This window comes from Rhinoderma darwinii, chromosome 1, assembly GCF_050947455.1.
Source record: "Rhinoderma darwinii isolate aRhiDar2 chromosome 1, aRhiDar2.hap1, whole genome shotgun sequence".
Lineage (NCBI taxonomy): Eukaryota > Metazoa > Chordata > Amphibia > Anura > Rhinodermatidae > Rhinoderma > Rhinoderma darwinii.
The window spans coordinates 90,641,370-90,655,986 of NC_134687.1; the positions used below are offsets into that span (position 1 = coordinate 90,641,370).

General features: G+C 43.9%; 1 protein-coding gene across 1 annotated transcript; it reads left to right on the forward strand.

Annotated features, from left to right (window-relative positions):
* Positions 1-1,601: 1,601 nt before the first annotated feature.
* Positions 1,602-3,539, forward strand: LOC142660897 (protein FAM200C-like). The gene has a single exon (XM_075838365.1). The coding sequence runs from the start codon at positions 1,602-1,604 to the stop codon at positions 3,537-3,539; it is 1,938 nt and encodes a 645-aa protein (XP_075694480.1).
* The last annotated feature ends 11,078 nt before the right edge of the window (positions 3,540-14,617 follow it).

Genomic DNA, 14,617 nt, shown 5'->3' on the forward strand with positions numbered 1-14,617 from the left:
CTGCGATCTGGACCTTCAGAGTACTGGGTCTAAGTCGTTAGTCTATACCTGCCTGTAGGAATTCTAGTACAGAGTATGCTAAGATCTGGTATGTTAAGATCTGTCAGAGAATGTTGTTGTGAACCTACAAACTTAGTAAAGGCATTTCAAACTCTCAAGTAGATGTCACTTTTTTCTTACTAGAGTGTGTCTACTACCTTGTCCGAAAGACCTTTTCTAAAGAGAATTAACCTCTCAAATTCCATGCCGTTAATTGAAGTTTGTTGTGATGCGGATGGAAACGGAGACCCTGAAAGAGAAGATCTTTCCTGATGGGAAGGACCCAAGGAGGAGCTACTGACATGGACATGAGCCAAGTGAGACAGGCTCTCCTGGGCCACCTTGGAACAATCAGAATCACTGCAGCCCTGGGAATAAGACAAAGGGATGGGAAGGCAAATCCCAATTCCAGACTCCAGGACTGACTCAAAGCGTTCACTGCAAGAGGATGATCTAGAGCAGGGGTCGGGAACCTATGGCTCGCGAGCCAGATATGGCTCTTTTGATGGCCGTATCTGGCTCGCAGACAGGGCTCCTACCTGTCTATGGGAAGAATGCATGCACCGCGCTCCATCAGCCCGTGCACCGCGCTCCATCAGGCCGCGGTGCACGCTGATATTGGTAGTTCTTTGATGGCCTGATAAGCATTGGCGGCAGTGGTGAGCGGCAGGGAGCATGGACTACATTTCCCATAACTCCCTGCATAGCCGCGCCGCCTGCAAGCACGCACCTGCGTCCCCTAGTGAAGCGGCATCTGCCTCCTCCCTTGTGTCTCCCTTGGACGTTCCAGAAACCCCTGGCTGTGCTGCTGCTTTGAATGTGAACATTATAACATGGAAATTGTTACACAGCCTCATGGTCAGCAGCAGTGAGCTGCATCAATAAAGGGGCTGTGTAATACAGTGTGTCCCACCAACCCCCCCTTCCCACTTCACCCCTGAAAATAATCCCACATAATCCATTATATAGCCCCCCCCCCCCCAAAAAAAAATAAAAAATATGGCCTTAAAAAACATCTGCCACCCATATTACACTCTTGGGGGCTTTAAATTAATCTCTTGTGGGCATAAGAAACTGATTTAAAGGACCACTATCAGGGCAAAAATCTGTTCTGAGCGCTTCTTTACAGCTCTGGAGGTCTCCCAGAGCTGTAATAAAGCGCTCAGGAACGGCGCCCGTGCTATATGTTATTGGGGCGCTAGCCCCTGTTTTTACCTTCTCCCATAATGCAGCGATTCCACCCGATGACGTATCTGTGTGGGATCGCTGCATATACTTTCACTCTAGCACGCATGCGCCGCCGGCTCTGCCTCCTCGGCGCTTGCTGAACCGCGGAGACATGAGCTTCATAACCCCCTCCATTTATATTCGTTGTGCTCCGCAGCTCTTACTTCCGCGTTGAACCGTGCATCTTACGTCGTGCTGCCACTGGTGCGCATACGCTGCCAGCAGATTCCATTTACCTCTATGGAGAGAGAGGGAGCAGCGTGACGTAAGATGCAGGGATCAACCCGGTAGTCGGAGCTGCAGAGCACAACGAATATAACTAGTTAGTGAAGAAGATGGCTAAAAGAAAGAAGGATGAGGAGTATCGTACTTTTCAGCAGGAGTGGACAGACGAATTTGCCTTTGTGGAGAGAGCAGGTTCACCAGTTTGTCTTATATGCAATGATAAAATTGCATCCATGAAGCGGTCAAATATAAAGCGCCACTTTGACACACGCCATGCTTCATTTGCATCGAAATATCCTGCAGGGGACAGCAGGAAGAAAGCCTGTCAAGAGCTGCTGTGCAAAGTGCAAGCTAGTCAGCAGCAACTTCGAGTTTGGACCCAACAAGGTGACTTAAATTCGGCTAGCTTTGTTGGTGCTTTGGCAATTGTCAGAAACGGAAAACCATTCACAGATGGGGAGTATGCCAAAACATTTATGCTTGATGTTGCCAATGAACTTTTTGATGATTTTCCGGATAAAGCCAAGATTATCAAACGGATAAAAGACATGCCTCTGTCAGCAAGAACAGTTCATGACCGTGCCATCATGATGGCAAATCAGATTGAGGCATCCCAAGTGAAGGACATAAATACAGCTCTGTTCTTTTCTCTTGCTTTGGATGAATCAACTGACGTAAGCCATATATCTCAGTTCAGCATCATTGCAAGGTATGCTGTCGGTGACACGTTACATGAGGAAAGTCTTGCTGTTTTGCCTCTGAAAGGGACAACAAGAGGGGATGATTTGTTCAAGTCATTCACTGAGTTCACTAAAGAAAAAAATCTACCAATGCATAAACTTATTTCAGTGTGTACTGATGGTGCTCCATGCATGGTAGGAAAAAACAAAGGATTTGTAGCGCTTCTTCGTGAACATGAAAAAAGACCTATCCTTAGTTTTCACTGCATCCTACATCAGGAGGCACTTTGTGCTCAGATGTTTGGTGAGCAGCTTGGTGAGGTGATGTCACTTGTCATTCAGGTGGTCAACTTTATTGTTGCCCGTGCTTTAAATGATCGCCAGTTTAAAACACTCCTGGATGAAGTTGGGAATAATTATCCTGGTCTGCTTCTGCACAGCAACGTGCGCTGGCTGTCAAGAGGGAAGGTGCTCAGCCGTTTCGCAGCTTGTCTGAGTGAAATACGAACTTTTCTTGAAATGAAAAACGTTGACCATCCTGAGTTGTCCAACACTGAGTGGCTCCTGAAGTTCTTCTATCTTGTAGATATGACTGAACATCTGAACCAGCTCAATGTGAAAATGCAAGGCGTTGGTAATACAGTTTTATCGCTTCAACAAGCTGTGTTTGCATTTGAAAATAAGCTGGAACTGTTTATCGCAGACATTGAAACAGGTCGTTTAATACACTTTGAAAAACTGGGAGAGTTTAAAGATGCATGCACAGCAAATGACCCTGCACAACATCTTGATATTCAGCAGCTAGCAGGCTTTACATCCAATCTCCTGCAATCATTCAAAGCGCGCTTTGGAGAATTTCGTGAGCACACTCGTCTTTTTAAGTTCATCACTCATCCACATGAGTGTGCACTGGACAGCACTGACCTGAGTTATATCCCTGGTGTCTCCATCAGAGATTTTGAGCTACAAGCTGCTGACCTGAAGGCTTCAGACATGTGGGTGAATAAGTTTAAATCACTTAATGAAGATTTGGAAAAACTTGCACGACAGCAAGCAGAGTTGGCAAGCAAACACAAGTGGAGAGAAATGAAACAACTCCAACATGCAGACCAGCTGATTGTCAAAACTTGGAATGCACTTCCTGTCACATACCAAACACTGCAGCGTGTGGGTATTGCTGTACTGACAATGTTTGGCTCTACCTATGCATGCGAGCAGTCTTTCTCACATCTAAAGCACATCAAGACTAACATACGTTCACGTTTAACGGATGGAAGTCTCAACGCCTGCATGAAGCTAAACCTCACCACGTATGAACCAGATTACAAAGCCATCAGCAAATCCATGCAGCACCAGAAGTCACATTAACGGTAGGAAGTATTCTATTCATCGTTGGTTAGCAACAGCATTAAAACGTTATTATGTTATAAAAAAAAAGAGTTCGGAGATTTGTTGTTCTTTAAAATTAAATACAAGTCAATGTGTGCACTTTATGTACAGTGAGACTATTTAATAAAGTTCAATTATTTATTACGCTGGGTGTGCCTGCTTGTATGTACCACTTTAAGTAGTAAATGCTTTAGTTCCCTATGGGTCTGAGCCTCTCTTTTTTGTTCATTTTCTGTAAGACCAACACTTTTAAAAGGGCCACTGACAGATACAATTGCTCCAGCGGTCACTTAGTACACAAAGGAGTGTTCCTCTCTGCTGCACTAAGCCACCGCTGGACCTAAACAATAATTCGCTGTAAAATAATAAAATAGATAATTGACATAACTGACAATGCGTTGTGTGACATGTCCAACATTCCAGCTTCTTTCTTCTGCGAATGCCTCAAAGCTGGCATTCTCTCAACATCAGGTGGGAAGAATGCCAGCTTCCAGTCATGCGCAGGAAAAAGAAGAAGCCAGACTGCTGGACTGATGTCATGCATCGCAAGCTCACAATGTAAGTTATTTATTTAATTTTTTTACTGCTAATTACCATTGTTTCAGTCCAGTTGTGGCTTTATACAGCAGGGAGGAGCATTCCTTGCTGTACTAAGTGAACATTGGAGCGATTGATCTGTCAATGGCCCTTTAAACATATTGTACGGCTCTCGCGGAATTATATTTCAAAATATGTGGCGTTTACGGCTCTCTTAGCCAAAAAGGTTCCTGACCCCTGATCTAGAGGGTTCAGAGAGTAAAATTTTCCTACTTGCTTGTTCTCCCTGGTGGCAAAGAGATCTTCCAAAGGAAGACCCCCATCTGGAAACAATCTGCAGAAAATTAACCCTGTTCAAGAACCACTCGTCGTGCCTGATTCTGACCCTGCAGAGGAAGTCTGCAACATAATTGTCCTTTCCCTTGAGATGAACTGCAGATAAGCTGTTGAGGTGGAGTTCTGCTCAGAGGACTTGACTGTTAGTGCTTGGAGGTGAGGAGCTCTTGTACCTCCCTGGCGATTTATGTAAGCCAGTGATGTTGTGTTGTCAGAATAAATTCTAACATCCTCTCCCTGCAATAGGGAACTTGCTGCTAGGAGACCATTCTTTATGGCCATCAGTTCCTTGAGATTTGCGGAGGGAGATCTGGTCAAAAGATCCCATCTTCCCTGCCAGAGATCCTCCTCCAAATGAGCCCCCCAACCCCATGGACTTGCGTGTCACGTTGGGTATATGGACCCACTGGGTCGTACCGCCTTCACGGTATGGCAGCTGGCCAACATGGCGCAGGTCACAGTCTATAGTGTACCTGTGGCAGCTCGGACAGTAGCAAGACAGGCTCGGCTGGGACTAGGCAGCAGGCAGACGTCAGGCATGGTGTAGCAGGACAGGCGTGGTATACAGCACAGCACGGCACTTGACCAGGATAGCACGGGATACAGGTTACAGGAACACTGGGAACCACTAGGAGACCATTTGCTTAGACAAACTTTGGGTACGACAACAACGCTCAGGCATGAGAGGAAGGGGCTGGGTCCTTCTTATAGTCCAGGGTACTCATGGGCTAATTTTGACATTTAACTCCGGTGCGCACGCTGGCCCTTTAAGAATGGGCACGAGGGTGCACCCTACGGGACCCGGCCAAGGTAAGCGTAAGTGAGCGCTGGCGTCTCCTGAGGAGACTGGGGCTAGCGCTCGCAGACCCATGGCTGCGGCCGTCAGGAGGTGAGTGAACCTGACGGCCCGCTGCCATGGACATGTCATTGCATCTGTGGTGAGGCTGACCAGGTTGTGAACTGACAAGGGCATCCCAGACTGGAGATTCTCTACCTTTGTCCACCACAGAAGAGATTCTCACTTCTGAAGAAAGGTTAAATTTGGTGTCCAAAGAGAGGGGGGAACCATCCCAAAGGCCCAGAATGTCCCCCTGAAGTGGCCTTGAGTTATGCTGAGCTCATCTTATTGCTGGGATATCGGAGGTCATAAGGCCTAAGCATACAATGAATGATCAAGACATAAATATATCATCAAAAACCCCCCAAAAAATGTCTGAACCAAAAAATACACAAAAGTATTCCAGTATTAGAAAAGTACAAATCTTTATTATCCCATATTGGAAACCACCTCCCCCTCAATTACATAGAATAGTTAAAAACATACAATTAAAAAAGGCTCGGATGGGAAAGTCCACCATGACCCTATATAATAATTCTAACAAACATTTGAAAATAATGTGAAATAATTCACCAGTGAACAGGAATCTAGAATCTGATCTCCCTAGGTACACCACAGGTATATTGCACAATGGTGGTAACAAAAATCACATCAATGAAGATATCAATACCGAAGTCCTTTACCTGTGGTAGACATGATGGCAGATGACAAATTCCCAGTCCGAGGGGACACCTCGACGCGACCTGAGGTTGATAAGAACCCTGAACTTGCCATTGGGTTTCTTTACTAGAAATAGGGGGAATAAAACCCTTCCAATCTCTTCCGGGGGAACCAGGACTAGCGCCCCCTTCTGAATCAAGGATTGGACTTCCCCTAGTAAGGCCTATCTATTGAAAATATCCCTTGGATTTTTTTGTTGGGATAAATCTTTCCCCAGGGGGAGAGAGAAACTCTAGTCTGAAACCTTCTCGAATACCATCTAGTACCCAGGGGTTGGTTGAGATGCTTCCCCAGGCCTAAGAAAAAAAAAAAGAGTCTCCCTCCCACTGGGGGCCTGACATTCCTGGCTGGTTTTATTTTTATCCTTTATTCCAACTGGGGGGGGGGGCCTGAGGAACCCCTTCTTTCCATCGAATGCCTTATCTAATATATCACCCAAACAGGAGCCAAATAATAGATCTCCCTTACAAGGAATCCCACACAAACTATCTTTGGATCCCTGATCTCCCCTCTTCCATGTTTTAACCCATAGAGCCCTGCAGGTGGAGTTAGACATAACCGCAGCCCTAGCTGATAATCTTACTGCATCAGCTGATGCATCTGTCAAAAAATCTGAAGCCTTTGCAAAGGAAGGGAGAGACGCAATAAATTGTTCCTTTGGGGTCTTATCTTTTAGGTGTATCTCTAACTGCCCCAACCAGACCTTCATAGACCTAGCCACACAAGTAGCAGCAATGCTAGGTCTAAGACTACCAGACGCAGATTCCCAGGAACTCCGAAGGTATGTATCTGCTTTTCTCTCCAGGGGATCCCCTAAACTCCCCAAATCTTCAAAGGGGAGGACCCCTTTTCTCGACACTTTAGCTACTGGAGCGTCCACAATAGGGGCCTTATCCCAAGTAGTGGAGTTCTTTTCACCAAAGGGATATTTCCTTTTTATGGAGGAAGGAATGAAAAACTGTCAGGATTCTTCCATTCTCTGTCAATGAGGGCTTTCACATTCAGATGTACTGGAAATAACCTTTTCTGTCTAGGAACTAATTCTTCAAACATTAAACCAGACACAGATCTAGATTCCCTGACATCCTCTAACCCAATTGTTGCCCTAACTGCTTTTAACAATTGTTCAATATCTTCTGCCTGGAAGGAGGTACTAGCAGACTGTTCATTAGAGGAGTCTGATCCAGAGGCTACTTCACCCTCATCTGAAGCAGAGTCATCAGCACTAAAGGGAGCAGAGGGTGCACCCGAGGCACTATCCTGGGAACTTTTCTTCTTGAAAACTTCCAATGAGGAAGCCACTTCATCCTTCACAATTTGTTTGAAACTGTCTATTAAAGAAGGCGCCTGCTCAGCAATGACCCTATCCAGGCAGACTTGACAAAGGGGTTTAGAGTAAGAGGATGATAAAGGCTTTTTACAGAATCTACAAGTCCTGGCTTTGCTGGAGCTGGACTTCTTATCCACTTTAGTAGTCTATAAATCATACGGCATAGAAAAAAACATTAAAATAATGTAAACAGCATCTTACCAAATGTTCAGTGGATCCCATTATCCCACAGGAAAAATACCGGACTTGGAGGCCTGGGGACTTCTGATGGGTTAGCGCTTCTTGAATGAACATCACCAGTATCAGACATGGTGAGTCACCAAAATAGAAGAAGAGGGGGGAGGAATCCTCCAGCTCACCTGACACTACGGAAGTGTGTCTCAGCAGCGCCCGGAATCTCGTGTCGGCACACGTTGAGGTACAGAAGAAGAGAAAGGAGTTGTTCCAGCGCTGTATGAAGTAGTTAAAATGGAAGCAGGTTTCCAAGTTTAATAGTATTCAATTAAAATAGTCCAGAAGAATAGTCCTGATGTGAGGGTAAGCGGGCGGTAATGTCCTCAAAAGCCTACACGTTTCGGATGCTCCTGCATCCTTAGTCTTGGCTGTGGTGTCTGTATGGTGAGTCACCACTGTGATGTCTCTGGTTTTACAGCTCACATTAATTAAAGGCTGAAAAACTAGTTTTTGCAGAGGACCTGAAGGAGCTGGCTGCCTCCCTGCTGCCTATTTATATAGCGCCTAGCAGTGCTGTGATTCCTCCCAGCTGTTACCCGCATGTCAGACACCAACGTAAGTGACGACCGCAAAACCGGAAGTGACGTCAGCCGCCACCGGAAGTGCCTGAGACGCATCTCAGTCACTGTCCAGCCCACACGGAGAATCCTACCTGCCCACAGTGCGTTACCACTCCTTCCAAGAAGGGAAGAGTCGCCGGACAAGCATGCTGCCCGACCCAGCCGCAGCAGACAAGCACAGACAGGAGGCAGCAAACACGGAAGCAAACTAGGTAAATAGGCTGCATTTTACAACGACTTATACCATACCAGGAAAGGAAGGCAAATGCCTTTCAGTTTCCATTCCTCAGCCCCAGGTGTGAATAAAAAATTTAGATACATATCACCAATGGGAGCAGAAGCTCCCCAGGAAAACCTATTCGGAGGACAGGAAACCTGAAACTGGGGTGTTAACATTTTTATCTCCTCAGGTTTCCTGTCCTGGGATGGCGGTCTCATCGCATGGGTGCTGTAATGAGCGATGATAAAGACGGGAACCCTTACTAATAAAAGGTGGAGTAAAACCCCTCCCAACGCTACATATCGTACCATAATAAATCTAAAGGAGCTAGACAGACATCTCACCTACAAAAAGTTCAGAATGGAGTCCATACAGTTGGCAATTCATCACTTAGTCGAGGACTGTGTGATGGCGTCCATAGATATCAAAGATGCATATTATTATGTCCCTATTCACCCCTACTTACTGAGATTCCTCAGGATAGCAGTACAGACCAATCATTCAGTCTTACATCTTCAGTGCCAAGCTCTTTTTTTTGGAGTAGCCCAGGCCATAACTATTTTTGCCAAGTTGTTGGCAGAAATGTTGGCACATATAATAGAGAGATATAATTATTGTGCCTTATCTGGACAACTTTCTCCTCATAGGTCAATCAGAAGAAGCTCTCAGGAGTCAGAAGGAGGTAGTGACAGGGATACTGACCAAGTTAGGGTGGGTAAGTAAAATGAGGGAAGTCTTCTTTTAGTCCTGATTACCAGCTTACTTTTCTAGGGATACGGTTAGACTCAAGGTGTCAGACAAGCTTCCTAGAACTTTCAAAGAGACAGCTCATAATACAAAAGCTAGATTTTTTTTTTTTTTGTTCAGAGCTAGGAGCATCTCTTTGAGGGGCGCCATGTCAGTCCTGGGACTAATGATCTCCTGTATTCCGGGAGTAAGATGGACTCACATGGTCTGAGATTGAAGTCCAGAGCATTTCAGTTTGAGATACTGACTGAGATGTGGCTCCCTCTTCCCATTTCCCTCCCTCCTCATGTAAGTTCTTCTTGGGGTGGTGGTTAGATCCCCTCAGTCTATCAATGGTGGGTTCAGTGGATAAAAAGAATCCCTCTGGTGGTGACCACACATGTGAGTCTTTTGGGGGTGGTGGGCCAACTCGGAACCTTTCCTTCTCCTGGGAAGATGGGACCCCCTCCCACTCTGGTAGAGGAATCTCAAAAGGCAAGAGAGTTGAGAGAAACTCAACTTACGCTGTCTCAGTCCCATCTAGTTATAGGTAAAACACACGTAAAAGTCTTCTCAGACAGTGCAACGGCAGTGGCTTACATCAACAGACAGGAAGGAACTAGGTCTTTAACTCCGATAACGATTGCCCATCAGCTCATGGAGATAGTTGAAAAAAACAACTCTATCCATTTCGCTGTTCACCTGAAATATAGACACTGGTTTTCTAAGCAGTCACAATTGGAGTCAAGGAAATTGGTCGCTAAACGAAGAAATATTATACCAGGACTCTTTCCTACGGGGAAGATCCTCTCTAGATCTATTTGCCACCAGGGCAAACAGAAGATGCCAAAAATTATTCTCTCTAGATCCTTAGGATTTTAAGAATGCGGGTAGATGCCTGGAGAGGTCCACTATGTTATGCATTTCCTCATATGTTCTCTGTCAAGGGAAATAGAAAAGATAAGGGAGGAAGGTTCCATGGTGTACCTAACATCTCTATTTGGGCCAAGAAGGGTTTAGTTTACTTGGCTCAGAAAACTATTCCTAACAGACCCTTGAGTACTCCCAGACAGGAAACACTTGATATCCTAGGATCCCCTCTTCTATCAGGACTTCATCACACAGAATGGAACTTGAGAGGTAGGTCTTAGGTTGCAAATGGCTCTATCATCAGGTAACATTTACCCTGCTAGCTAGTAGGAAGAAAGGGACTTCAGATATACCGTATACCTAAGAAATTGGAGGACATTTCTTAAATTTGTTGAAAAACCTATGGACATCCTCAAGAGGCCAGCAATTCCAGTAATTTTAGACTTCCTATAGTAAGACCAGTACTATTAAGGTACAGATATCTGCTCTTAGCACGCTATTTGACGTTGGATTGTGTGATCACCCCCTGGATTTTGGATAATAAGACCAGATCAGCCTTTCTTCCCGGGGTAGTCTCAGACTTCCTGCATTTTCAGAAGACTACCTTACCCTATTTGTGCCAATACCCTAGAAATGAAGAGGAGGAAAAATGCAACATGCTGGATGTTAGGAGGTCCCTGATTAAGTATGTGGAAGTCATTAGGCAATACAGATAATCCTCTTAATTGTGCAATTTCAGGGCACTAACAGGGAACAAAAAGTTACCAAAAGAACGGTTGCTAGGTGGATGGTGAGGACCATATAGTTTTAGCTTATTTCTCGGTGGGGGTAGAATGCCCTTCTGGTTTTGGAGCCCACTCTACAAGAGCAATTGCTACCTCATGGTCAGAGAGAGCCAATGCCTCCATAGATCAGATCTGTAAGGCAGCTACATGGTGCTCGCACAATACCTTTTGTAGGCACTATAGACTTGATCTATAGTCTAATGAGCAGTTATGCTTTGGAAGGATAGTGCTTTAGACAGTTGTCCAACCTTAGAGTGATCTAGTTTAACCTTCCTGGTGCGGTCATGGACGTAAGGGAAATATCAGAATTATGCTTACTGGTAATCGGTTCTCCACGAGGACATGACAGCACCACCTACATTCCCACCCTTTATGAGATTTATATATGTATATATTGAGATCACTATTAATGGCATGGAAAAAAATGTGTGTATAGATATGCAGTAAAATACCCTCTAAAAAAATCAAATAATCTTTCTACAGACTAAGGAGGATGGGGTAGTTCCTGTTTAGAGCAGCAGGTCTATCCCTACATGCTGGTCATCTCCCAGCTATTAAGCAGTAGCTGGGGCAACTGCTGCGCAGCTAATTCATTAGTGTAAGTCAGATGACCACAATAAGGTGAGTCACTGTGGATGGTAAGAGAGAACTGATCTATATGGTCTGCCTCTCCAGAACATGGTTCTATGCTTTTGACTTGATCTATAACTTTACAGTCTATTACTGTCCTGTATTTTTGGCAGCTGGCGACCAGAGAAAATGTGGTCAGTCAGATAAAGAGGGGGGGGGGGGAGGGTCAATCATCCATATCACTACGAAGTGATTTGGAGGGATGGGAGTCTTGTGTTTAACCCATCCTCAAAATATCAAGAAGGAATCTCCAGATCCCATGAGAGGACGGACAGGCCTGGAAGGAAAGAAACTTCCGCTATGAAAGTAATGGGTGAAAGAACAATACATGTTCTGATTGTTTCCTGAAAGCAATACACTGGAGGGAGTTCTGTAGCCTTATCATTCTTTCGATGTTGATATGATCACATCGGTACAACCAGGAACTCATCCGGTGAGTACAGCAAATCTTTAGAACAGCAGCACTAGGACTATAGAACTATTCCTGCAAAAAATAAAATGGAGCAGACGGATGCTCTACAACAAAGAACTTCCAGAGACTCTACTTTAGAGAAGTCACAGAGGGAAACCACTGAATGCATAGCCAGAAACTCGCTCTGAAAATGACATGTATAGTGAAGTTAAAGCCCACAGCGGCTTCTAGTAAATTTGTTGACAACTACCTAGTAGCCAGAAGAGTATCACCATGGTCTCAAATTTTGCACAACGAATGCCATGGTCGCAACTTTCTTGCAGACAATCGGCACAGTTCCAATTATTGAGTAACAATCACAGCAGTCACATTTATTCAGTGAACAATTGGTCGTCTTTTTTTTTTTTACTACTGTGGCCGCAAATTTGCCAAAGCAGTTTCAAGCACAGTTTAGCCAGTATCAGATCCAGGTGCAGCCTACTATGTGTGCTTTTCAGGCAACACCCATTTTGGGGACAACTTGCCTGATGCTAGTGTTTACATTGTAACGCATTGATGTGTCATTCAAAATGACGAACACATGCCACCCTTATAAAGGACACTTCATTGTGCCACAGACTGCTGCCCCGATACCATTCAGTATATAGTCTAGGAAGTATAATACAAGGTTCCATCAAGAAGTTGGAAGAGCTAAATGCTGCCACATGAAGAGACACAGTGCTTAAATCTTTACTACCTATTCACCTTGCATGTCACAATACTGGCCAAGTCAGGGGAAGATTTTATGGCCATATAAAAAAAAAATGCATTAAAATAGAGAGGAAAAGAAAAACAACCATATATATACAGCTGCTAACATGAACTTTGCACCACTTTTTATTTATTTTTTTAAATCAATTCTGCTTTGTTGCATTACTGCTTCTAGGTAATTTTGCAAAGTGTTTGATCACACATGGCAGCGTGCAACAGCCTCTTCCACTACCCGAAACATTATTTTGCACCTTCACAAAAGGTGCTATGTTACAATATTTGTGTAAAATGAAGCACACCATCCTGTTATACATAGAAATATTTCCTAAAAAAAATAAAAAATATTAGAGGCTTTTCCATAACTACTGTCCTATACTACATTTCCTTGATGTATATATGTCATGCTTCTCAGTTATTACCCTCAGACATTAACCTGCACCTTTTTACCTCTTTGGTCTTCTTTTCTTGGATCTCGTTACATATAGAATTTGGTTTCAACATTACTTCTATCCTGATGAGTTTTTTTTATTCTAAAGATTAATGGAACACATACTTTGTAGGCTTTCACATTTTTTATTGCCATCTTTTTTCCCCAGAGAGCCTTTTAACCCCTTAGGGACGCAGCCTAGTTTTGGCCTTAAGGCTCAGAGCCCATTTTTGAAATCTGACATATTTCACTTTATGTGGTAATAACGTCGGAATGCTTAAACCTATCCAAGCGATTCTGAGATTGTTTTCTCGTGACACATTGGGCTTCATGTTCGTGGTAAAATTTGGTCGATATATTCAGTCTTTATTTGTGAAAAATTGCAAAATTTTGAGAAAATTTAGAAAAAATAGCATTTTTCAGAATTTAAATGCATCTGCTTGTAAAACAGACGGTTATACCACCCAAAATAGTTACTAGTTCACATTTCCCATATGTCTACTTTAGATTGGCATCGTTTTTTGAACATTATTTTATTTTTCTTGGACGTTACAAGGCTTAGAACATAAACAGCAATTTCTCATATTTTTAAGAAAATTTCAAATGCCTTTTTTTTTAAGGTACCTCTTGAGTTCTGAAGTGGCTTTGTGGGGCCTATGTATGATAAACCCTGATAAAACACCCCATTTTAAAAACTAGACCCCTCAAAGTATTCAAAACAGCATTTAGAAAGTTTTTTTAACCCTTCAGGCATTTCACAGGAATTAAAGCAAAGTGGAGGTGAAATTTGCAAATTTCATTTTTCTTGCTGAATTTCAATTTTATTCATTTTTTTTTTTCTGTAACACAGAAGGTTTTACCAGAGAAACACTACTAAATATGTATTGCCCAGATTCTGCAGTTTTTAGAAATGTCCCACATGTGGCTCTACTGCGCTCGTGGAATAAAACACAAGCCCTAGAAGCAAAGAAGCACCTAGTGCATTTTGAGGCCTCTTTTTTCTTAGAATATAATTTAATTTTCTAGTGCGAAGTCATGTATGCAGAAGCACCTGAGGTACCAGTACAGTTGAAACCTGCAAGAAGTGACCCCGTTTTAAAAACTACACCCTTAAGGCATTCATCTAGAGGTGTAGTGAGCATTTTGACCGGAGACCTACACCCCATAAACTGTAATGTGTGTTCTCCCGGGTATGGCAATACCCTACATGTGGCTGTTATCAGCTGCCTGGGCACATGGCAGGGCTCAGAAGGGAAAGATGAGGGGGATAAGCTGTGCGGAGTGCATCAGGGTAAGTAAAATTGGGGTAAATTATAAACCAACGGATGTATGATAAATTTTAAAACACTCTTTCATACAGAGCTCTGGTTATTCGGGACACGAGCCACATTGATATATTGTGTCATCCCTTATCGCCCTCTTATAAACAGACTTTGCACCTCTTTTGACTTTTTCCCTTCTTGCCAGTTTGGGGAACTTCTCCTGGAAAGTGTTGCCGCCCTGGTACGATGCGTGTGGCCTCGCTTCCAGAAGTACTAGGTGCCCCCCTTCTTGGTCCCTAAATATTAGGTTCTTGATAATCACCTCTTGAAATTCCAGGAAAGTTCCCGTCTGGCCTGCACATCGATGTAGCACGTACGCATTGTACAAAGCCATCTGTATGATGTGCCCGGCCAGCTTCT

Bases quoted from the DNA above. Each gene is read 5' to 3' on its own strand.
- LOC142660897 (XM_075838365.1), top strand. From the start codon at position 1,602: ATGGCTAAAAGAAAGAAGGATGAGGAGTATCGTACTTTTCAGCAGGAG.